General features: G+C 37.4%; 1 protein-coding gene across 1 annotated transcript in view; it reads left to right on the top strand.

Annotated features, from left to right (window-relative positions):
- The window catches only part of VPS13C (vacuolar protein sorting 13 homolog C), an 86488-nt gene that overhangs the window by 23128 nt on the left and 40470 nt on the right, over window positions 1-22890 (top strand). The window contains exons 16-42 of the mRNA XM_054169190.1: window positions 323-385; window positions 1544-1676; window positions 2106-2200; window positions 3601-3743; window positions 5121-5313; window positions 5473-5587; window positions 5891-6027; window positions 6629-6755; window positions 7174-7291; window positions 7622-7751; window positions 8166-8244; window positions 9122-9261; window positions 9820-9973; window positions 10367-10443; window positions 10597-10656; window positions 12598-12748; window positions 13872-13988; window positions 15034-15137; window positions 15467-15634; window positions 16282-16586; window positions 16893-17040; window positions 17865-17973; window positions 18404-18537; window positions 19809-19965; window positions 20636-20715; window positions 21491-21550; window positions 22392-22557. Coding sequence (XP_054025165.1) covers window positions 323-385; window positions 1544-1676; window positions 2106-2200; window positions 3601-3743; window positions 5121-5313; window positions 5473-5587; window positions 5891-6027; window positions 6629-6755; window positions 7174-7291; window positions 7622-7751; window positions 8166-8244; window positions 9122-9261; window positions 9820-9973; window positions 10367-10443; window positions 10597-10656; window positions 12598-12748; window positions 13872-13988; window positions 15034-15137; window positions 15467-15634; window positions 16282-16586; window positions 16893-17040; window positions 17865-17973; window positions 18404-18537; window positions 19809-19965; window positions 20636-20715; window positions 21491-21550; window positions 22392-22557 — 3463 coding nt within the window. The remainder of the gene's footprint in view (window positions 1-322; window positions 386-1543; window positions 1677-2105; window positions 2201-3600; window positions 3744-5120; window positions 5314-5472; window positions 5588-5890; window positions 6028-6628; window positions 6756-7173; window positions 7292-7621; window positions 7752-8165; window positions 8245-9121; window positions 9262-9819; window positions 9974-10366; window positions 10444-10596; window positions 10657-12597; window positions 12749-13871; window positions 13989-15033; window positions 15138-15466; window positions 15635-16281; window positions 16587-16892; window positions 17041-17864; window positions 17974-18403; window positions 18538-19808; window positions 19966-20635; window positions 20716-21490; window positions 21551-22391; window positions 22558-22890) is intronic.

Below are 22890 nucleotides of genomic sequence, written 5' to 3'. Positions count from 1 at the left end.
TCTGTGGAAATAGCATCTTAATCCGAATTTCAGTGTAACTTGTTGTGGAAATAAAGAAAATAAACAAACCCTTTTTGATTGAACTTGGATGCATTTAATGAAGTACAAGATTTGCCTTTTTAAAAAAAAGAAAAAGAAAAAGGACTGCCTAACACTGGGTTGGACCTTTTAGAGACCTTCTTGGGTTGTACCCTTGAGAATAAGGAGCAGATCTAGAAAGAAAATGGAGTGTTAATATGAAGGAGCTGGTAGAGAATTTGTAGTGGTGAACCTTTCCTAAGTGTGATTGAGAGGTAAATGATTCCATCATGCATTTCCACAGGACCTGGAAAGAAAGCTTGACGTCTTCAATATAATCTTAGCAAGACAACAAGCGCAAGTTGAGGTAAGAAATAATTTTTGTTCAGTAGTATTGTTGAACTTCAAATAAAGTGGATTTGTCACGATAGTATCTTACAAAAAAAATCAGTGCTGATGAGTATGATAGGATAGGGAGGCAAGAAAGCAAATTTCCTGTCCTTCCAGGAAAAGAGCAGATGGATTTCCAAACTGGAAACAAGTTCCAAAAAGCTACCATTGTGTGTGCACATGGTTACTGTGCCCCACTCTGCACCATTCAGTTAGTTGTTGAAGTGAGACGATGTAATGATTCTTTTTTTTCCCATTGGCTTCTGTTATTTCAAGATAAGTTCTGCAGCTATTCAGGGTCAAATATGTACAGCTTTTCCTATCCTACTTATGCCTTCAGATACTCTCATTTTAGGGGCAGCCAATCTAATTAAAAAGCAATTCTGAGAGAATTTCCTAAATGTCAATGTCTTTCACTAGTTTTTATTTTTTAAAAATAATTGGTGACACTCAACAAGGAACTTTGTGTTACACCATAAAGAAAAGTGTTGACTACAGTTAAGTTGCCCTGAGCATGCTAGAAGTTTTTTATCTTCAGAGTAGTTCTCTTGGAGCTTGCTACTGGTAGATGTTTTCCTAACATAAAAATGAACCCTTGTAGTCGCATCATATAGTTTCTATTGATGTCAGTATAGCCTCAGTGTTGGTCTGCACATCCAGAAAGCATGTAGAAAGAAGATGAAAAAATAATTGTGGTGGGTTTTATTTTTGAGTTGTTTATGTTTAGACCTTGGGTTTTTTTAAAATGCCAAGTAAAAGCCAGAGTACAAATTACACATATTTAAAGCCTTTAATGGTACAGGATCGGTCATTGGAATTGTTACTGCTGGTCTGAAGGAATGTAGTTGCTTTCTCCCTTTTTCTTTGTAGTATAAATGCTAGCATTTAATGTGCAGAAAAAGGCCAACCAAAGCTAAAGTAACAGATGCTTGTTTCCACACACACAAACATACAAGTGTTCCTCCATTCAGATCTTCTTTTTGCTTGTCTGTTGAGTCAAAGTGCTCTTCATCCCCTGCAGGCTGCTGTTGCTGTCCATCAGTTAAATGTCTGTTCAACATGCATACACACACTATTTACAGAAAACAAAATATGGTAATTCTGTTAACTCTGTATTTTAATGTCTGGTTTGTAGACAATAAGGTCAGGACAAAAACTACTGAAGAAGAAAACCACTGAAGCAGAAAAAAAGAGCGGATGGTTTGGTGGTTTCTGGGCTAAAAGAGAATCTAGAAAAAAGGAGGATGAGGAATCACTTGTTCCTGAAAGTAGGTGTAGACTGCAATGTGCTGATCTTCTGTGGAGACTTCACATTTTTATACACTTTATTCTTAAAGTTACAGTATGTTTTACTGCCTACTATACAGAAGTAGAGAATATGACATAAATAGTGCAATGCAATATTGATCCATTTTATAGCATTAGTTACTGTTAATGAATGCTGAGCTGGCAAATAATGCATACCTAAGAAATGGCCATAAGCATTAGAGTTTAGAGCTCTAATGTAGTAGGTGGCAAATGGAATATTGTCTTCTTGTGACTTGCTGTCTGGACTGCAGTTTTGTTCTAATAGTGCTCCATCCTTGGGAATTATGGCTTCTCTTGTAATACAGGTAATACTGGTTTCTGTGCAGTTTATGTAATGCCACGTACAAAGACTAGTTTTGTATAAATTTTCATGGATTTTTGGTTTCTAGCTATTGATGAATTAATGACACCAGAAGAGAAAGCTCAACTTTTTACTGCTATTGGATATAGCGACAGCTCCCATCACCTTTCCTTACCAAAGCAGGTAAGCTACTTAAAGAAAAAAATGCAGTCAGTTGGATTCTGGTAACTGAATAGTTGCTTATATAAAGGTGAACGTTATCACACGATTATTTCATGTTGGACCCAATATTTATAACTTTCAGGAAGGCTTTTGTTAGGAGGATCATGTTATATTTCTATTAAAAATTTGGTCCTAATGATTAATATTAGGCAATTTCAGTTGCAGTATTTTTTTTCTGCTATACTGAGGAAAGCATAAAATAATAGACACAAACCCACAGTTGTGTGACTTTTTTTGCTTTTTAAGAAAAGCAATAGAAGACAAAATGTTGCAGGTATAGTATTCTTAAGGGCTTAAAGAAAGAAAGGTAGAAGGCAAACAACTGAGAAAATGAGGTGGTAAGATTTCTCTCATAATAGTTACTTTCTATGAGCACTATTACAGTATTTCAAATCTTGACATGACTGGTGGTTCTGCTTAAAGTGGTTCATCACTTACAGAAGCACTTTTTACAGCAAGATTGTTTCCTTCAAGGAAGATGTTGTCTTTTCTCCCAGAAAGCCTCTCCTCTGAACAACCAAACACTTTTTAACTTTTCAACCTTATATATTATTGTTAAATTATAATAATTTTATATATTCCTTACACTGAGAAGGTCAGAATTAAATGGTAGCATGGAGACTATTGTATGAATTTCTGCTCCTGTCAAATTGAAAAGAGCAAAGAAGCTTTACCAACAAGGAGAGAAACAGCTCAGTACTGGTGCTTTCCTTTTTAATTTGTCTATTATGCTTTCCTTACTTACACATGTTGAAAAAAACCTTGCATTTTATATTTGGACAAATGATAAGTAAAGGTGCTTTCATCCCTCTAAGTACCCTGTAGAAGAATGTAGGCTTCAAATTCAGATGGGAAGTATTATCTGATTCTTATTAAGTTGCTGGTTAACACAGTAATAAAATGGTATATGTGTCAATTCAAAATCTTCTCTTGACAAGGTCAAGACATGACATTCAGTAGCAAGGACAACCAAAGGCATATGTGCAGTGTCTTCTAAAAATCTAGTTAATTGATGGAATTATGATGATTTTGCTTGTCTTGCTAGTGCCCTACTGAGCATAGTTTAGCTATGCTTGCTTTTAAGGTTGAAAAAGCCCCCTTCCCTGAATCCTGAGAAGAGATACAGACTATATCTGCTCTGTGTTTGTTGGAATATGCTCTTTTGTTAAAGAAATGACTGATAAGGGTTGAAAGAAAAGTAAAAACTCTGTACTTTGCTTCCGATGTAGAGATGTGTTTCTGATCTTAGTCAACTGGAATAACAAAATACCACATTTTTTTTTCACTTGTTGTACTAGGATTTATGAAAAATTATTAATACCAAGGTGACTAATGTCAGTTTTCTCTGTCCTTCTCACTAGTATGTTGCCCATGTTGTGACACTGAAGCTGTTAAGCACTTCTCTTACAATTAAAGAAGACAAGAATGTGGCAGAAACTCTTAAAGTACAGATAATTGATCTGAGTACCAAAATATCACAGCGTCCAGGAGCACAAGCTATTAAGTAAATGGATTGTTTTGTTCTTTTTGTAGAAACCTCATCTTCCTCTCCCCCATGGCTTTTAAAATCTTTTCTTGATTAGTGTATTATGTTGCATATTGACTTCTGAATTTATGGACATTCTTCACTTGCACTGTGGTGAAAGGTTACAGTCACTTTATTTGGTGAATAACATGGAATGGAATGAGGAAAGGAATACTATTTCATAGATTCACAGAGTGCTTTAGTTTGAAAGGGACCTTAAAGATCATTTAGTTTCAACACCCCCATCATGGACAGGGACACCTCCCATTAGGCCAGGTTGCTCAAGGCTTCATGCAACCTGGCCTTGAACACCTTCATGGAGGGGGTACCTGTGACCTCCCTGTGCAACATGGAACCAGTGTATCATCACCCTCTTGTGCTATTACTACAAGCCTTTGTAAAAAGGCCCTTCTTGTGCTTTCAGAAAGGGCACACTAGAAATAATGAACATAAATTATTGGAAGGTATGATAAGAAGAATTTTAGTGTCTGGAAAATGTCAGTGCACTTTTCATGCTTTCATTTGCAGTTCCTTCCTGTTTTGACTTAATGCATAGGCTCATCTCAGCTACTGACTCTTTTGCTAAAAGACATTTTTGCAAATACTAAAGGTGCACTCTGAATGTTGCACAAAAATAAAAAGAGTTTTGAGAATGTTACATAAATGCATGCCATATAATTTAGTTGACAGAAACAGCAGAACAGATAATCTTTTGTATTTTAAGTTTCTGGAAAAAATGTACTTTGGTTATCACAGTGGAGCCAGGCTTATGATATTGATGCTTAAACTGCATTGCATGCTGAAGTCAGGGATTCCAATGGTGGAGACCCAGGACATGAAACCATTTTCATATCTAGTGGATACTTCTAAGCACGAGTGAAGTTAGTGTGGTTTGATGCATTCTTTCAGAGACATTTTTATATTGATTCCACTTAATGCTGTTGTCAAAGAAGCTATTAGCAAAGAACATCTGTTTGCACCAAAACAAATCTATAGCTCATACATGACATTAATATGTCATAATGAATATTACTGCTCCGTTTCACCTGTAGTATAATATTCTGCCTTTCTTTTTTCTTGCAACTGTTTCTCTTAAACATGAGACAAAATTTATATTCAGTCCATCTTGCAGATAACAGAAGGTAAACAGAATCTATCCCCTCTGTTGCTGCAAACAGCTTACCTCCTGTTTTATTTCTCCAGTTAATGTAACAATTTCTTAACAATCTAGTATGTTAGTCCTGTGAAGCTCATCATGTTTGGCTTTATCAAAGACTTTATCTTTCTTACCTCTCCTATATGAACAACTGTGTTCTGTATTTTAATTAGCTATGTTTAATTATTCATCATCCTTAGGGTCGAAGCCAAGCTTGAAAACTGGTATGTCACAGGCCTGAGACAAGAAAACATCGTACCGTCTCTTGTGGCTTCCATAGGAGATAGCAAGTCTTCCCTACTTAGGATAGAGTTTAATGTTAACCCAGAGAATAGTACTGCTGACCAGAGTCTTACTATTGAATCACAGCCTGTGGAAATAAAATATGATGCGGTGAGTAGTAACCCAAACTCTTTATCCTATTTTCCAATTCTTTCCTCTGTCCTTATTCTCTTTGTCGAGATCTGTTTTTGAGTTTTTACTGAGTGACTTCCAGGTACATTGATCATTCTTGTCTGTCTGTTTGGATTTTTTTTTTTTTTTTTTTTAAAGAGAACAGTAAATGCAATGGTAGAATTCTTTCAAACAAGTAAGGGTATGGATCTTGAAAGACTAACATCAGCCACTTTAATGAAGCTGGAAGAAATCAAGGAGAGAACTGCTACAGGTAAGATAATAACAAATCTCACTTAAAATGAATGCTTGGGTGGCTTGAATGCTTGGTAGGATCTCCTAAACACTTTGTTTGCTGGCTGAAGAGTAGGGTTGTTTTTTTCCCTTGAGTTTTTGACTTGGAGGATTTGTGGATGTTTTGTGGGAAGGAGCATTGAGTTTAGTGAGATACCAGTAGTGTGTTAGAAAGATTGTCTTCTTTTAAGATGCATTATCTTTAGATAGCATCTGTTTTGTATGTTGACTGGCAGAAGTATTTCAAGCATTTCAATCTCATATCCCTTCCTTTTTATTAAAGGATTAATTCATATTATTGAAATGCGGAAAGTCCTTGACTTGAAGATTAACCTGAAACCTTCCTACCTTGTGGTTCCACAGACTGGTTTCTATCATGAAAAATCAGATTTGCTGATTTTGGACTTTGGTACATTTCAGGTATATGAATGATGTCTCTTCAAAGATGAAAATTCTCATTTATCTTAATGCAGTTGTTATCTGAAACAATCTTGTTTTCAGTAGATAAAGGTGATCATCTATGTGAATGTGTTTTAGCTTACTGTATTTCTTAACAAATTTGGATCAGTGACTTGACCAGTATTCAGAGCTGTTGTCTTTGACATACTCGTGCTAGTTAATCTCCTCAGGGAAACATTTTTATTTTGTAGTCATGATTGTGAAAAGAATTTCCCTTCTTCAGCAAAACACATGATGTTTTGTTCCCTTTTTTGTGAAATGATAGCCTTTTATTAACAAAAGACTTCATAAATTGATTGTCTTATTTCAAAAAAATTCAATATTATGATAACTAAACTTGATTTTTAGTTTCCCAATAAAATACTTCTTATAGTGGTACTCCATCAGTAAATCAATAAGAAAACCATTTTGTGCATAACTTGCATTTGAGTGGATTGTCATGTGATATGGAGAGCCCAAAGGTCAGCCATAAACTACGAATCACCTTCTTCATGCTCACTACAATTAACAGCATATGTTTGTATGTTTTAGACTTAACTCTAATCTTGTCCATTGTGTTTAGCTGAACAGCATAAATCAAGGCAGTAGTCAAGCTTCTAGCTTTTCATCTTTAGAGGAGATTATGGACAAAGCTTATGACAAGTTTGATGTGGAAATAAAAAACGTGCAACTTCTTTTTGGAAAAGCAGGTAACGGAACAACTTAGCTGCTGTTTACTTAAGAAGTTGATGAAGGTTACCTACCTGTAATAAACATGCTTTTAAAGAAAAAAGGCAAACAAAAACCAGTAGTTAACTAAAAGACCATTATAATACATGTCTTGTATTAAATGGAAAAAAGTATTAATTAGTTTCTCTTCAAACAACTGCTTGCTTTTGTGTTTGGACTTCCGTATCACCTCTTTACTTTGATGCCAGAAAGCAACATAAATGCATAGAATTTCCATCAGGTGCAGCAGAATAAAGCCAAAGTTGTCATTAGTACTTCATTTGGACTTAAATTTATGAGTCAACAGGATGCTGGGTTGCTATTTTCTATTTATCTATACCTTTATTAAACCAATTAGCAAGTGATGTCTTTCCATCTAAATGTACTAAACTTCTGCAGGTGAAGACTGGAAGAAGGCTCGTTTTCAACATCCCTCGACTTTGCACATATTACAGCCTATGGATATTCATGTACAGTTGGCAAAATCGATGGTGGAAAGAGATACCAGGATGGCAAAGTAATATAATTATGTTGAAAAGATTTCTTTTTAGTTAGTGTGTACTGAAAGAAAACTGTGTTTTCCTCAAAGATTTGAAGGAATTAAGAAATAAAAAGTACTGTATTACTTTTTACAAAATGTGTTTTGGCTAATAGTTCCCTGGTCATGGTCACTGGTTACTGGTTTAAACTAAGACTTGGTCTGTTTTCAAGGCAGAGTCACTCACTTTGCTGTGATGTGATCTTTATGTAGGAGTATAGATATTGAAAGAATTAAATCAGGAATTGGTATGTAGTTTTTTATTGTGGAATTTCATTGATTGGATTTGTTTTGTTTAACTAAAAAAAGGTTTAAAGTGTCAGGAGGCCTTCCTTTGGTGCACGTCCGACTCTCTGACCAGAAAATCAAGGCAATTTTTGATCTGATTGATAGCATTCCGTTGCCTCAGAAATCATCTGTGTCAGTTCCAGGCACAAAGGTAAGCTAACTGGGGGTAAGAAGACCGCATTATTTAAAACAACAACAACACAACAACAAAAAAACCCCAAACCACCATCTCTAGAAGGAATTCACTCTTAAAATGATCATTGTAATATCTGTGGTTGTCTTCCTCCCCCTGCCTGCGCCCCCCACCTTGGAATAAGTGTCTTCATTATGACTTAAATCAGAATCTGCTGAGCTTTCTTATACATGGTTAGCTTAGCCTTTGTCCTTGTCCTATTGGTTCAGTAATAGGTATTGGCAAAACTGACTCAAGTAGTGTGGGCCAGGCAGGGTGAAGCATGAATCATCAGAGCAAAATGTGACTGAACATAAGAAGTTATACAAACTTCAAAGCAGTAATTATCTTCCTCCCCACCTTTTTTTGTTTTTTCTCTTTTTCTCTTTCCAGGTACCAGCTATTCCCAAAATTCCTGCTGTTAGTAAAGTGTTGTGTAATACACCTCAGTTTTTAGCAGAAATTGTGTCAGGTAAGAAGTAAGAGATACACCTTTGTAAAAGTGAAAGGCCATAAATTATGTAACAGCTAATGCTTGCAGGCTGCTATTGATCTTAAAGCATGTTGTAAGGACAACAGAGATAAGAATAACTGATCATCTTTAATGTCAATTGCCCAAGAATGTTAATTTAGGATGCTAATGCTACCTCAGAAGAATAAATTTGATTAAAAAAAAACACAACCCCTTCTTTAGGGTTTCATTGATTTTCTTAGCAGACAGTATTGGGGAACCTGTTGTTTCCAAATTGATTCAAATCCAAAAATGGATTCAGCCAAATATTAAACCTGTGGCTGTTGCCACTTTGGGATGCATACTTGGGGGTAGGGAAGTAGAAAAGGTGAGTAGTATGCCTAGAAGTTGTGTGCGCTTGTGTAATCAGACAACATATGGCAAAAATAGTGAGTTACAGGCTTCATATTTGTGTTGTTTTGAGTGGTTTGCATTTTTGCATTAGAAAAGCTATTTTCATTCTGAAAACAAAGAACTAGAATAACAAATATCAAATTACTGTACTGACCCTGTGAATTGGAACATGTACTTCAGTGGCTGTTCTGGTGGAACCTGGGAAACTTGTTTCCTGGAGGTTACTTTAGAACTGGTTTTCCTTACGTGTGTTCTTGAATGTGTACAGCTACACTAGTGCTTTCCTTAATACAGCTTTGCTTTTCTTCACTTTTTGTCCAAAGGGTAAGAAAGCAGAATATATCTAAGAAATAAATTTTGTCAGATTAGGTTTAGACTGTTCATACAGTTTAAAATCTCATTGGAATGGGAAAGAGTGGGTGGGATATTTACTCCTGTTTCTGAAGAATGTTCACTAAGGAGGAGTTGACCTCTCTATCTGTAGAGTCGGAAGAAGAAGGTTTTGATTTTGAGGGAAGTTCTGAACCAACTGATAGATCACTAATGAAAGGAGAAGAACTAGAAAATCAAGAGCTTGACAAAGAGGAACTGACAGACCTTCAGCTGAAGTTTGAAATTAAAGAGGTATATCTCTCTTTAATACCATTTTTGTCTAATACATAAGGAATAATTTAAAAAAAAAATCTCATATTTTATTACCAGTGTTCTCCAGATTTAGCAGAGGCAATAATATAGCCACAAACCAAAAAAACCATGTGTATGTGTACATATTTGCATGTGTGAGTTATATATGCATGTAAATAAAATAAATACATACTTCCTGTACATGCTTGTATTAAAAGAATCAGCAAAAAAGATCCTTACTGGAGTATTTTGGTAGAAAAGATAGCGAGCAAGTCATTTAGGGACAGGAGTAGGAGATTGGCACTCTAAGAATTGAGTAACTATCCAGGCAAGTGACTTGGAAAGATCAAATCCACAAATGTTTCTGTAATATTCCTAATCTCTCACCATTAATCAGTCAATTACTTTTCTGTTTTCACACTTCAACTTTGTAGTAAAAGTAATACTTCCAGTAAAGGAAACAAAACATTTCTTTGGTGCTGTTTTCATTATTGGTTTGAACACTGAGAACAGTACATGTCAGAAGATGGTGTAACTGTCTATTTCTTGCTCATCCAGGTTTTAGTAGAACTCACCAGGCAAAAGAAAACTGAGGAAACAGTGCTTGTATTTGATGTAATGCATCTTGGGACAGAAGCTACTGTCAAAACATTTAATTTAGCAGCTGTATCTTATTTAAAGAAAATAAGTTTGGATTACCATGAAACTGGAGGTAATAAGCAGTGGGAAAGAACTATACTAGTCTGTGTGTGTGTGTATATATACCAGTTAGTCTGAAGCTCTGGCTCTCCTGTCTCTTGTGCTCCCTGTAGACCAAATGTTCTGTTTGTTTTGGCAGTGTTTGTCCCATTGGTAGAGTCAATAAGCTATGGACTCCCACCACAATGCTTCCTACATTAATAAATAGCTTAGTGCTCCGTCTTTGGATGGAGAAGGGGTACAGACTTGCTATTTTGGACTTAATGAAGAGAAACCCATGATTTGTATTTGGTAGTGCAATGTATTTTAATGGTATCGAAAGTTAATTATGATGTTCAAGGCACAAATTCTTTGGTTCCCTGAAAGAAATTACCTTAAGTACTGTATATTTTGTGATATGTTGCAGGTAAAAAAGCACCCATTCATCTAATCAGCTCCTCAGATAAACCTGGCTTAGACCTTCTGAAGGTGGAATATATCAAGGTATAGATAAAACTTCTGCAATTTATTTTTGCAGCACTTGAAAAAAAAGTCTTAAACCTCCTATTCAGTTCTAGTGGATTGTTTTGTATCTTATGAAGAACACAGTGAGTGGTTGGGATGAATATTAACCTTCATGCAAATCACTGTTTTCAGGCTGACAGGAATGGGCCACACTTCCAGACAACTTTTGACAACACTGAACAGATGATTCAAGTGAGTGCTTGCAGATCTTATTGCCTAGTTTCTTTTGCTTGTTTGCTTAGTAGGGAGGAATCAATAAAGATACTTTCCATTTTCCACTTTCCTCCTTCCTTGCCTCAGCCTTGCAGCAGGGAGTTCATTTAATATAAGAGCAGTGTGATGGCTTATTTCTAAATGATGACAAAACCAGTCTTGCTAGTTCATCTGGATAAAATTTAATGTAAGAATGCATATTCCCATGCATAGGAGAGCATGAAGTTACAATGCTGAGAATGGGAAATGTAGTGAGGTCTAGAAATTGTTAGCTAAATTTAAGAAGTCCATTTATGAGCAATTAAATTAATCTTTGGTAAGATGAGGGCACAAGGGAACATGTTCTAATTCTTCACTCTGAAATATGACTCAGGAGCTTCTTTCTGTACTGCATTTTCCTATCACTTTTGTCATAGACTAGAATGAGAATTTGATTTCATAATAAGTATTGCAAGATAGGGAAACCGTTTTAGACAGCATGTACCTAACTTCTCAACTTGTGACTGTTATATGACTCAAAAAAAATCCATCATTAGTATATGTGATAACTTTATGGCATTATTTTGTGTGAAGACTGAACTATTTCACTTGCCATCTAATAGTTTTATAATCCTTTTGCTGAGGAAAGGTTCCTGAAGCTGCAGCAGGGCATATCAGTTCCACTACTACAGTGCTACTGAGGCACATATATGTGTACTGAGTTGACTAACTTCATGCTGTGGGACAATGCTGATGATGAGAGAGCTAAATTTGTATACATAATTAAGTATTGCCTTGCAACTCTTCAATGGAACTTCTCTGTCTGGAGGAATTGAATTTGGTCTTTTCCAATGTAATGGGTTGGGGCAGATCCCCTCCCCACCACAGGCAGAAATAACGACTCAGACAAACGGATTGCAAAAGTCATGAAAGTTCAAATAGAAAGCAGTGAATGTTACAGAAAACCCAAAACGCAGTGACAAAGAAAGATCCCATCCCCACCTGAGGGTGCATCCAAAACCCCCAGGGCTCCTTCTTCCCCCTCCCTCTGCTGGGCTAGTCTCAGCTGGCCAGGCCTGAGACTGCCCATCCCCCTGTGGCCTTGGGCCCAATCAGGCCCATGGCCGGGAGATCTCTCCCCCAGTTACCAAGTCTCGGAGAGGGAAGGAAAGAGGAAGTGCCAGACCCCACCGCAAAATTTATAGTGGTGCAAGGGATTATGGTAGAAATACCTAATTTCCTGAGTCCACCCACTGGGATGGACTTCTGGACACAGGAAACACCCCTGTAGCAGAGGGCACCCAGCCCAAACTACGACATCCAACTTCAAGCCTATTCGAACAGATAATTGTTATCAAGCTACACAGCAGGCCCATGCTCACCTTTTGGACTCCCTTAGTGGATTTGTTGAGAACTACCTTTATACTGCCACTTACTTGTTCATGTAGTATTGTGTTATTGAAGAGCATTCAAGAGGGAGTCTGGGACAAAGCATATTGCTTGAGAAGACCGAATCCTAATTTAGGTTAGACTACCTTGCTCCAGGTGTATCTCCTAGTCATCCATGTTTTCCAATCATTTAATGTAGTATTTCATAATGAGTTTTTCACTCAATGCTTTTAAATTAGTTTTATATCACTTTGTTTTTATACTGAGATCATAGGTTAACTGTTAGAACTCCTGAGTAGTTGTTAGGTTTTCTTGTTCTCTAAGCTTGCCACTTTTCTGCTTTATGACAAGCTTTTTTTCCCTTAGTGATGTGATGCTGGTATCACATGCAGCTTTTCTGGTTCTAAGAAACTGTCAGATCCCATTGGGTGTTTTTGCACATCAGTCCAACTCTTTACATATTTAAGTTTGTTTCTTGGTGGGTTTTTTGTTGTTGTTATGGTTATTTTTATTTTGCTTTCTGTGTCTTACGGCGTCTCATGTTTTCAACAGGTAACTTTTTCATCATTGAACCTTCTACTGCATACAGAGGCTCTTATGTCTACAGTCAGTTTTCTAACGGTTGTTAGACCGTCAGGCAGTAAAAGTAGTGGACACATACCAGCCAAAGAAGAAAAGCAAGATGAAACTATATTAAAGAAAGGTACATTTGGTTTTGTCAAAATGATTGTTCTTAAAAAAACCAAACAAACCAAAATACACAAAATCCAACAAAGCAATTAGATCCAAAGAAATCTCATTAGCTTTGTAGTATGGGTTGAAAGATCAAAGCTGATGTGATTGTGGCTCACCAGGCTGGAGGACTGATATTCAAAAAAGCAGTAAATGAAACAAGGACTGTGGTCATAAGTGGTGTCTTCAGCCTAATGAAAATGTTGCTTTTCCTGTAGCACTGAAACAAAAGATGAATTTCTATCAAAATAGGCTCAGAGGGAGGCAGCTGCACTGGCTTTAAATACTAATTGTGAAACTCAAGCATCAAGTGAGGTGTCTAGTGAAGAATGTTCTGAATGACTTAATTTAAAATACCCTGGGTTGGAATCTGCACACTGAAAAAGGGGCTACTGCTGTAGACGGTTAGTAGAACTCACAAATACCTGATTTAACACTTTGCTACTCTTGGGTAGTGAAGATGCAGACCATGAGTGAGGTCTGATGGCTTCTAGTCTTCTGCTGTAGGCAGTGTGTTATCACTTGTGTGTGACTTCACCCTACTTTTCCCAGCCTTAACACTTGCTTTCTTGATACCTGGGTGTTGACTGCCTGTAATAGGCTTCCAGGGTTTGACATTTCTTATAAACTTGATGCTTAAGAGAAAACTTGGTACATCAGGATCTTGGAATAGGAAATACTGAATAAGCTGAAACCCCCCACTACTGTGAACCTATTCAGTTATTGACTTAGTTTTAAAACTAAGTATACTGTACAGTTTGTTTCCTCTTGAGCCAGCAGTTGCCCATAATTTAAAAAAAGGTAGAACTGTTCCAATGAAAAGTCATCACTAGTTAGGTGTAATATCAGACACAGAAAACAAACAAATTCTGGTATGTTTTGCCCTTTATCAATAGACCTGTCTTCAGAGAGAGAAGTATGTTGCTCTAAGATGGGAGTTGACAGACTTAATTATGGTAGTGTTGATGAAACAAATCATGGGAAGTAAAACTAAGTCATCTGAATGTCAAAGAAAAACCCCAAACGCTCTCAGGAGTTGAAGTAAAACTATGAATTACATGTACCTTTTAAAATATCCCCCTCTCTTATTCTAGTAGCTAGACCTTCCAAGGATAAGGATGTTTTTGACTTCAAGCTTTTTGCCAAGCTGGATGCCTTCTGTCTAAATATTTGTGATGAGAAGAAGAATATTGCGGAGATCAAGATACAAGGTACTAAATTCTTTGTTAGTATTGACTGATCTAGTACTTTAATTACTGCTTTGAAAGTCTCTGTTTCCAGAACTTAGAAACTTTATTTTGGTGACGTTATATGGTATTTGAAGAATTGCTTCTATTTATTTTGTTTTGGATATGGGAAGACAAATTCCTTGGATCAAATAGAGCTCTGTTACTTACAGTCCCTTCAGCAAGGAATGTGCTATGACTTCCTGTATTTTGGAAACAGAGGAGAGAATCCACTGCTTAAGTATTATTTAAGAATTTATTATAAACCTGCAGTGTGCCCAGGTGGCCAGGGGCGCCAATGGCATCCTGGCCTGCATCAGGAACAGTGTGGCCAGCAGGAGCAGGGAGGTCATTCTGCCCCTGTACACTGCACTGGTTAGGCCGCACCTCGAGTACTGTGTCCAGTTCTGGGCCCCTCAGATTAGGAAGGATGTTGACTTGCTGGAGCGTGTCCAGAGAAGGGCAACAAAGTTGGTGAGGGGTTTGGAACACAGCCCTGTGAGGAGAGAATGAGGGAGCTGGGGTTGCTTACCCTGGAGAAGAGGAGACTCAGGGGTGACCTTATTACTCTCTACAACTACCTGAAGGGAGGTTGTAAACAGGCGGATGTTGGTCTCTTCTCCCAGGCAACCAGCACCAGAACAAGAGGACACAGTCTCAAGCTGCACCAGGGGAGGTTTAGGCTGGAGGTTAGGAAGAAGTTCTACACAGAGTGATTGGCCATTGGAATGGGCTGCCCAGGGAGGTGGTGGAGTCACCATCATTGGAGGTGTTCAGGAGGAGACTTGATAGGGTGCTTGGTTACATGGTTTAGCTGATTAGGTGGTGTTGGATGATAGATTGGACACCATGATCTTGAAGGTATCTTCCAACCTGGTCTGATCTGGTCTGATCTATTCTATTTGTGGATCTCTTAAAATCTTTGAGGAATTTAGCAAACTATTAAGACAAAAATGGGTGTCTTGTCTCCCTACTCTAAGTGTTTGCTAATGTTGTGCAATACTACACTTTCTCTCTTTATGTTTTACAGGTCTAGACTCATCTCTTCTCCTTCAGCCAAATCGCAGTGTATTCTTTGCCCGACTTAAAGACATAGTTGTTACAGATGTTGATTCAAGGACCCTTCATAAAAAAGTACTGAACCACAAGATTTTAAGTTTTATTTGGTTCTTGGTTGGTTTGGTGTGTATACAAGTGGAATGTAATACATATTTCATCTTGTACAACGTGTTTGGTTTGTCACAAATACCTCTTTTCAAACACAATACATGGTAAAGCATAATTTTAATTTGAGAATGGATGTCTAAAAAGCTTTTCTTTAGTTAGGGTTATTTTTTGTTTATGTCTCTGTTTTTTCTAAGAAATACAACTTGAGTGTCAGGCTGATAATACATGTAGTTCTCTGTGTTAAGGGCCTTTTAAATATGCTCCTGATGGCTGCTATGTACTGTTTATCTTTCTAGGCTGTGTCTATTGTAGGAGATGAAGTTTTCAGTTTCAATCTGTCATTAGATCCATATGCTACTGAGGGAGAAGCCTACACTGACATGTCAAAAGTGGATGGTACTGTGTCTCTGAAAGTAGGCTGTATTCAAATAGTGTACCTGCACAAATTTCTCATGTCTCTTCTGGTAAGTCGTCTTTTCCTTTGTGTGTTTCTGCTGTGTTCTCTTCCTTCTTTGTGTCCTCAGTGTTAGTGGTAACAACATTCTGAAAGGTAAATTTAATTTTTCTTATGTTTTATTAACAAGCTTTGATAAAACTACTGCCCTCTTCATTTTGGCAAAAAGCTGAATTCATTGCAAATATCTTCAATATTAGAGGCAAAATTTTCTGCAAGGCTAGATGCCATGAGGACTGCAAATGGATTAGTATAAATTCCTTCATGAAGTATCCTAGTGTTGACTTTTCCAATAAATAATGGGCTTTCTGTCATTCGGTACTGGCTTTATCAGGAATTAGTGTTCACTGGGGTCAAAGAGGAACTTTTAAAATGTGTCTCTAAAAGCTAGTGAGGTAAAAGAATCTTATAGCTAATGAAGAAAGAAAAAGTAGACAGATTTAAAATGAGTGGATTGTACTGGTTGGTATGACATGAGCCTCTGTTGGGGAGATCATGACAGAAGTCACTCAGTTGTCTTTCTCCAGGGAAAACTTAACACAGTAGGCAGCAAAATTGGTGGTTGGTGTTGGTTGTGGTTGATGTTGTAAAATGACAGAGCAATTTATATTTAAAAAACTCTTTACAAGCATTTCTCTTTTCAACTGTTTGTTCTAGACCTTCCTGAACAACTTTCAGACAGCTAAGGAGACACTGAGTGCTGCTACAGTCCAAGCTGCAGAAAAGGCTGCTACCAGTGTGAAAGACTTGGCTCAAAGGAGTTTTAGACTTGCGATGGACATTCACTTGAAAGCACCAGTCATAGTCATTCCACAGTCCTCAGTTTCCCCCAATGCTATAGTAATAGATCTTGGCTTGATTAAGGTTCAGAACCAGTTTTGCTTGGTGTCTCCAGAAGGCAGTTCACTTCCTCCAGTCATTGACAAAATGGATGTGCAGCTGACGAAGCTGAAACTGTCCAGGTAAAGTATACTTCACTAAGTTATATCTTGGCTAATTTGTAATATTAACACTACTGTGTTAATCCAGTGTTCCTTAGAAACCATGGTTGCTGTCAGTGTCAAGTACTTAGTTAAAATGTAAACTTATTACCTTAAGGGCAAGTAAATCAGTAGTAAAACGGGATACTGTTCTGGTCAGGAAGTTGTTGAAGCCTAAAGATATAAAACATTGGAGATTTAAAGATGTTACTTTGAAAATGTAATCCAAGACTTGAATTTCTAACTTCCTCACCGTGAGCTGTGCTTTTTTTCCTGTCTTCCTTTAAGGACCACTATAGAGACAGATTTGCTACATCCAGATATTCAGATACTTCACCCTATTAATTTAAGCCTTTCTGTGAAACGAAATCTGTCTGCAGCTTGGTTTCACAAACTACCCGTTTTGGAGATCACAGGGTATCTGGATACAATGAATGTAAGTCTTGTGAACAAGTGGTGTGAAGCTTGTGATAGTACTTAATGTAAGACTAAGCTGTATGTATTTTTGGACATAAATGTGCAACAAGCTGCAAAGATGAAGTAATTGTAGAGTGATTTTTTTCAGGGGTGCCAGCAGGGTTTAACCTACCTGTGTGAATGTAGATACTTGAAAGTATGATATAAACCACCTGTACTACTGGGTACATATTTTAAACTGAGAAAAAGGAAAGAGAAGACTGAAAGGGATGTCAAGGAGTCTTGTTTACTCCTTGCTATAAGGCAGGACCAACTTAAATGTTTTTGTGATGAGTTCTGAGTGAGTTTTCCTCATTTTAAAAACAAAAGCCTGAATCTTCTTGAGAGAAATTTAAATTTATGCAACTATCTGCCATAGTAACTCCAGCTTCATAACTTTCCATCTCCCTTGAATAACCTCAACATGTTTTGTGGGTTTTTTTGTTGTGTATATACGAATTTACATAGATGTGTTTATATACATTTAGATATATAAGTTCATATAATTGTTGGTACCTCTTGGATGAAAATGGAATTTGTGTCACAAAGCAGCACGTTATTTGTAGGAAAGTATTAAAAACATAGACTGTAAGGCTGCCATATATAGTGACACAGCTTTAGAAGTCATGACCACCTTGAATTTCTTTATCTTTTTAATAGTAAGTGGTTAAAAGAATTTCATTGCATTGTTTAAGGAATTCTGGTGAGTAAGCCTCTTCTTGCCAAAAAAGATTGTTATGCACTGCTAGCTAGTTTAATGAACCACGTGTTTCTTCTTGAGAACTGTGATCTCCAATTCTATAGGTTGTGTTAAGTCAAGAGGATTTGAATGTCTTTCTGAAAGTGTTGATGGAAAACCTTGGTGAAGCAGAAGAAAAACAGATGCATGCAAAATCAGTACTGCAAAAGGAAGGTCAGAGATAGAATTTGTTTGTCATGAATATTAAGTGTATTAGCTTTCAGTACTAATTACAGCATTTATTATCTGGAAAGCAAGCTTAGATTTGAGAGTGTGATGTGTGACTGATTAAACATGTCTTAATTGTCAAGGACAGCGTTCATACTTTAACACTTCAGAAAAGCAGAGATGTTAAAAGATCTGGTAATTTTGTTGGTGAAATTGTCAGGGAACTAGCATGGCATTGGAGATGTCAGAGTCATCTTTTTGCCAGAACTTGCTTTTATTTCTGTCTTTGAGGTAAAAGGATCTGCTTGTGGAAATGCTGATAGTCTATCTGAGGTGTACATAAGCCATTCAAAACAAATGATAGAATTGGATCTGTTTCTTGAGCTAAGCAAATGGTGCCAATTTTTGAAGTTAACCAATTTATTGAATACTTCAGGTAAACCCAAAGAAATGGAGAAACTGCTTCTGACACAGGAGAAAGGTGTTCCAGAAGAAGCACTGTCTGAAAAAAAGCCACAAACATTAAATGAAGATGTAATCAATATGCTACTTAATTTTGAAATCAAAGAGGTATGTTTCCATCTCTTGAATATCTAATCAGTGTAATGCTTAAAATCTTCTATAAATGAAGAACTGTAATGCTGAAACATTTGTGCCCTTGTTATTTGCATAGCTTGAAAGAATCAAAGGTGCATTTATGTTGCTTTCTGTTCTCTGCTGCCCTTCCTTCCAGACCAGTGTGATTTGTATTGTTTTTTCCATAATCAAACTCTGGATGGTATTTTTTTTTCATAATCAAACTCTGTATGTAGCACTGTGTGGGGTCTGATTACGGAACTAAAGCATAGCTTGACAAGGTAAAGAAACTGCTAGGCTAACAAAAATAAGTTCTAGCCAAATTAGGTGCTGAGGAAGAGACTGGATGGGGTGCTTGGTGCCATGGTTTAGTTGATTAAACAGTGTTGGATGATAGGTTGGACTCAATCTCAAAGGTCTCTTCCAACCTGGTTAATTCTATTCTATAAATACTGCTTTCGAACCTTAGCTGAGGAGATAGAATGCAGTTACACCTGTTCATGATAATACAATAGAATCAATCAGGGTTGGAAGGGACCACAAGGATCATCTAGTTCCAACCCCCCTGCCATGGGCAGGGACACCCCACACTAGATCAGGCAGGCCAGAGCCTCATCCAGCCTGGTCTTAAACACCTCCAGGGATGGGGCCTCTACCACCTCCCTGGACAACCCATTCCAGGGCTTCACCACTCTCATGGTGAAGAACTTCCTCCTCACATCCAGTCTGAATCTCCCCACCTCCAGCTTCATTCCATTCCCCTTAGGATATCAGGTAGTGATAGGACTAGGAAGTCCCTCCCCAGCCTTCTTGTAGGCCCCCTTCAGATACTGGAAGGCCCCAATAAGGTCTCCTCAGAGACGCCTTTTCTCCAGACTGAACAGCCCCAACTCTTTCAGTCTGTCCTCATAGGAGAGGTGCTCCAGCCCTCTGATCATCCTTGTGGTCCTTCTCTGGACACATTCCAGCACGTCTTGTAATAGGGGCTTCAGAACTGGATGAAGTACTCCAGGTGGGGTCTCACCAGAGCTGAGTAGAGGGGGAGAATCATCTCCCTCAACCTGCTGGCCACACTTCTCTTGATGCAGCCCAGGATCTGATTGGCTTTCTGGGCTGCAAGTGCACATTCAGAGCTCATTTTGAGCTTCTCGTCCACCAGCACCCCCAAGTCCCTCTCCTCAGGGCTGCTTTCCAGCCAGTCACTGCCCAGCCTGTATTTGTGCCTGGGATCGCCTGGACAGCTTATTTCCCTTTTTGTATTCCAGGTTGTAATAACTTTGATGAAGCAGGTTCAGGAGGAGAGACATCCATTACATGTTCTAACTGTGCTACAGCTTGGAACTGAAACCAAAATTAGAAATCATGAACTAGCTGCAGCAGCTTATCTGAAAAAAATTATGATGAGATGCATTGAAATAAATGGTAAGTCTTCTAGAAAACTGATGTGCTATCAGTGCAGTGTGTGCAGTCAACTTTTGTAGCAGCAGGATAGCCTGGTAAAAATTAATAGGGGGCACAAAGGGGCAGAAGGTTGCTATCCTCTGAAATTTAGTTTCTGTTAGTATGTTTCACCTCAAAGCAGGGCTTCTGTTTCTAGAGTTTGCTGGAGTTAATTTGTCTGCTTTGAGTAGGAAAGGCCATTCCCAAAAAGTATTCTGTCTGTTCAGAGCATTTTGATGACCTGCTGAGTCTGTTTTATGACAAGTTCTGGCCACCTTTGAAGTCTAGTGTGCTTTCTTGACTGGTCAAGTAACAATTGATATTGAAGTAATTGAAATGGCCATACATGGATTCAAAGTAGAAAAGTATGGTTTAGAATATAAAAACTTAGATAGGAATGCCAAATGAATTGTAGGAATGCAAATAACATCCATTTATTAATTTCTTTTTAAGATAAGAATAAGTTGATTTTGGCTAGTTTAATTTTTAAAAAGTCAATACAGCTACTGCATGATCAGCAGCTTCTTAGTTTAAAGAAATGTATATACAATTCAGCAAGAATAGTGTATAACTAGTATGTGATTAAGAGGTAGCTTTAGGTGGAACAAAGCTTGTGAGGGGAAATACTTCAGTTTTACTTCTTTATTTACAGACTCAAAAGGAGATCCTCTTTGCATCATTAATTCTTCAAGTGAGACTGATGAGCATCTTCTGAAAATGGAATACATTAAGGTTTCAATATCTTTTAACTAAGATTATATGGGGAGTAAAATATGGTTTCCATACTTAGCCTGTGTTAGAAAACTTACGGACCTCTTGTTGCAAAGACCTGTTTTGCAAATTACCATTTCATTTCACTTCTCTTTCCACTGTTTCCTTATACTGCTTGCTTCCGAATTCAACGCAGTTACCACAATCCCACATAATTTGTATTCATTATTCTCCATGAAAAACAGAGATTAGCACCTTTGTGAAACTTCAGAGGTGACATTGCCTTTCCCTTCATAAGAGATAGGTGGCTCTCTACAGGTGAGGAGTGATGTGTTGCTAGGTAGAGCTCTTGAGCTTTCGGTTAAAAAAAAACCAGTGCCCTTCAAAAACTGCATAACTTAACTAATTGGTTACTCACTCATTCATCTTGTAATGCTATATTTTTTTGTAGAGAAAAACAAGTTAGTTTGTTCTGACAAAGTGGTAAGCATAAATTCATCTAGTTTATATAGATCTTATGTAAGAGAAAATTTTGTAACTGACCAGCTGAACTTCGAGAAAATACATGCTGTGAAATGTCATTGAGTAGAGCCTTGTGAATAGTTCATTCTCATTGCATCAGTTGTGTACTTCATTTGGAGAACTTGTTTCCTCAGGCTTCATCACTTCACTTTGTTTTCTGTTGCAATGGGAATAATCCCTATGTGTGGTAAAGTAAATTAATTCATTTAATGAATTCAGTTAATTCAACAGAGACTGACTGTGTGCTTGGGCCTTTTTTGTATTTTTCTATTAGGCTGATGCTGATGGCCCAGATTTTGTAACTACCTACAAAAGCACAAAGCAAAACATCAATGTAAGTACTGCAAGTAGTTAATTTTTAAGCTTTTCAAATAGTAATAGCTGTGTAAACTTGTTCATTGCCTACTTTTAATCTTCTCATGAAAAACTAAAAAAACAACCAAAAGCTCCCAACCAAACAAAACAGAAAAACCCCAACCAAACTTCAAAATACAGCCCCAAAAATAAACCCCTGGCTTTCATCATTAACACTTACTGCTCTGTAGTCAACGACTTCAAAGAGAAATTCAGGAGGATAAAAGGTGATCTGTCTTTTTTATACAAGTATTTAGGTGTGGGGTGGAACTTGCTTCTTGACAGCCATATGTGGCATTTGAGGTGGCTGAACTACTTTAGAGTCAGGAAAGCTGACATATCTTAATTAATCAGTAAACTCAGCGCTTAACCAAGAGTTGCTTTGGGCTAGGAAGAGTTGGCCAGCTGATGCTAGGTTTCACTAAGTAATATTGGCTATAGTAGTTGCTACTTGTATACCATCTGGCTGCAAATTTTACATCTTTTGTAGCATTGTGCAGAACAAAACATCCATGCACATGGTTCAGAAGATGCCACCATTTCAGGTGAAAGCATCACAGTCTATTTGGTGGAAAAACAAGGCATGCATAACTGTATGTGGGGAGAAAAAAATCTTGATTTAAAAAAAGATACATCTTGTTCAATTTCACAAGTATCTCTCTCTTCCCTTCCATAGTGTTAAGTTGAAGGAGATGGAAGAGTGAGATGTTTGTGAGATTGAACAAGATGCCATTTTTCTCACATGACGGTTCCTCTGAGATGTTGTGCAATACACTGCTACTAAATAACAAGGTTACTTTGTATTCTTGCCCTCATTTTAGGTCGTCTTTTCATGTTTGGATATAGTACTTCATACAGAGGCTTTGTTATCCATTATGAGCTTTCTCACGTTCAGTGTCCCATTGGGTGGTCTTCCCAGCACTGATAAAGCATCAGATCACAAGCCTCAAATAAAAGAACAAGAAAAGGGAAGTACTCTTGTACCAGGTACTACAAAGTCTGTAGTTCTGTTGCTTCACACCATCTAACTTTTGGTTTCAAAAGATACCATTTCAGGGGAAAGCATCACAAGGAGAAAAAAAATCTTGATTAAAGAAAGATACATATTGATGAGAAGCAAAAACATCATCTTGATTGCTGTTCACTTGTGTTAGTTGGTGACTGTTCTTGTGCCAGAAGAAAGCTGTGTGTAAAAATGTTTCACGTCTTTGCTAATAATTACCAGTGATTTCTAGGGAATAACTGCAGGTTGTTTTCTGAATGCTTCATATACACAGAAAAGAAATCTAACATTTAAAAAAATTTACTTATGAAGTTATG

This window comes from Dryobates pubescens, chromosome 17, assembly GCF_014839835.1.
Source record: "Dryobates pubescens isolate bDryPub1 chromosome 17, bDryPub1.pri, whole genome shotgun sequence".
NCBI classification, from domain to species: Eukaryota; Metazoa; Chordata; class Aves; order Piciformes; family Picidae; genus Dryobates; species Dryobates pubescens.
Note: the sequence above shows the minus strand (reverse complement) of the source record. Positions and strands in the feature narration are given on the sequence as shown.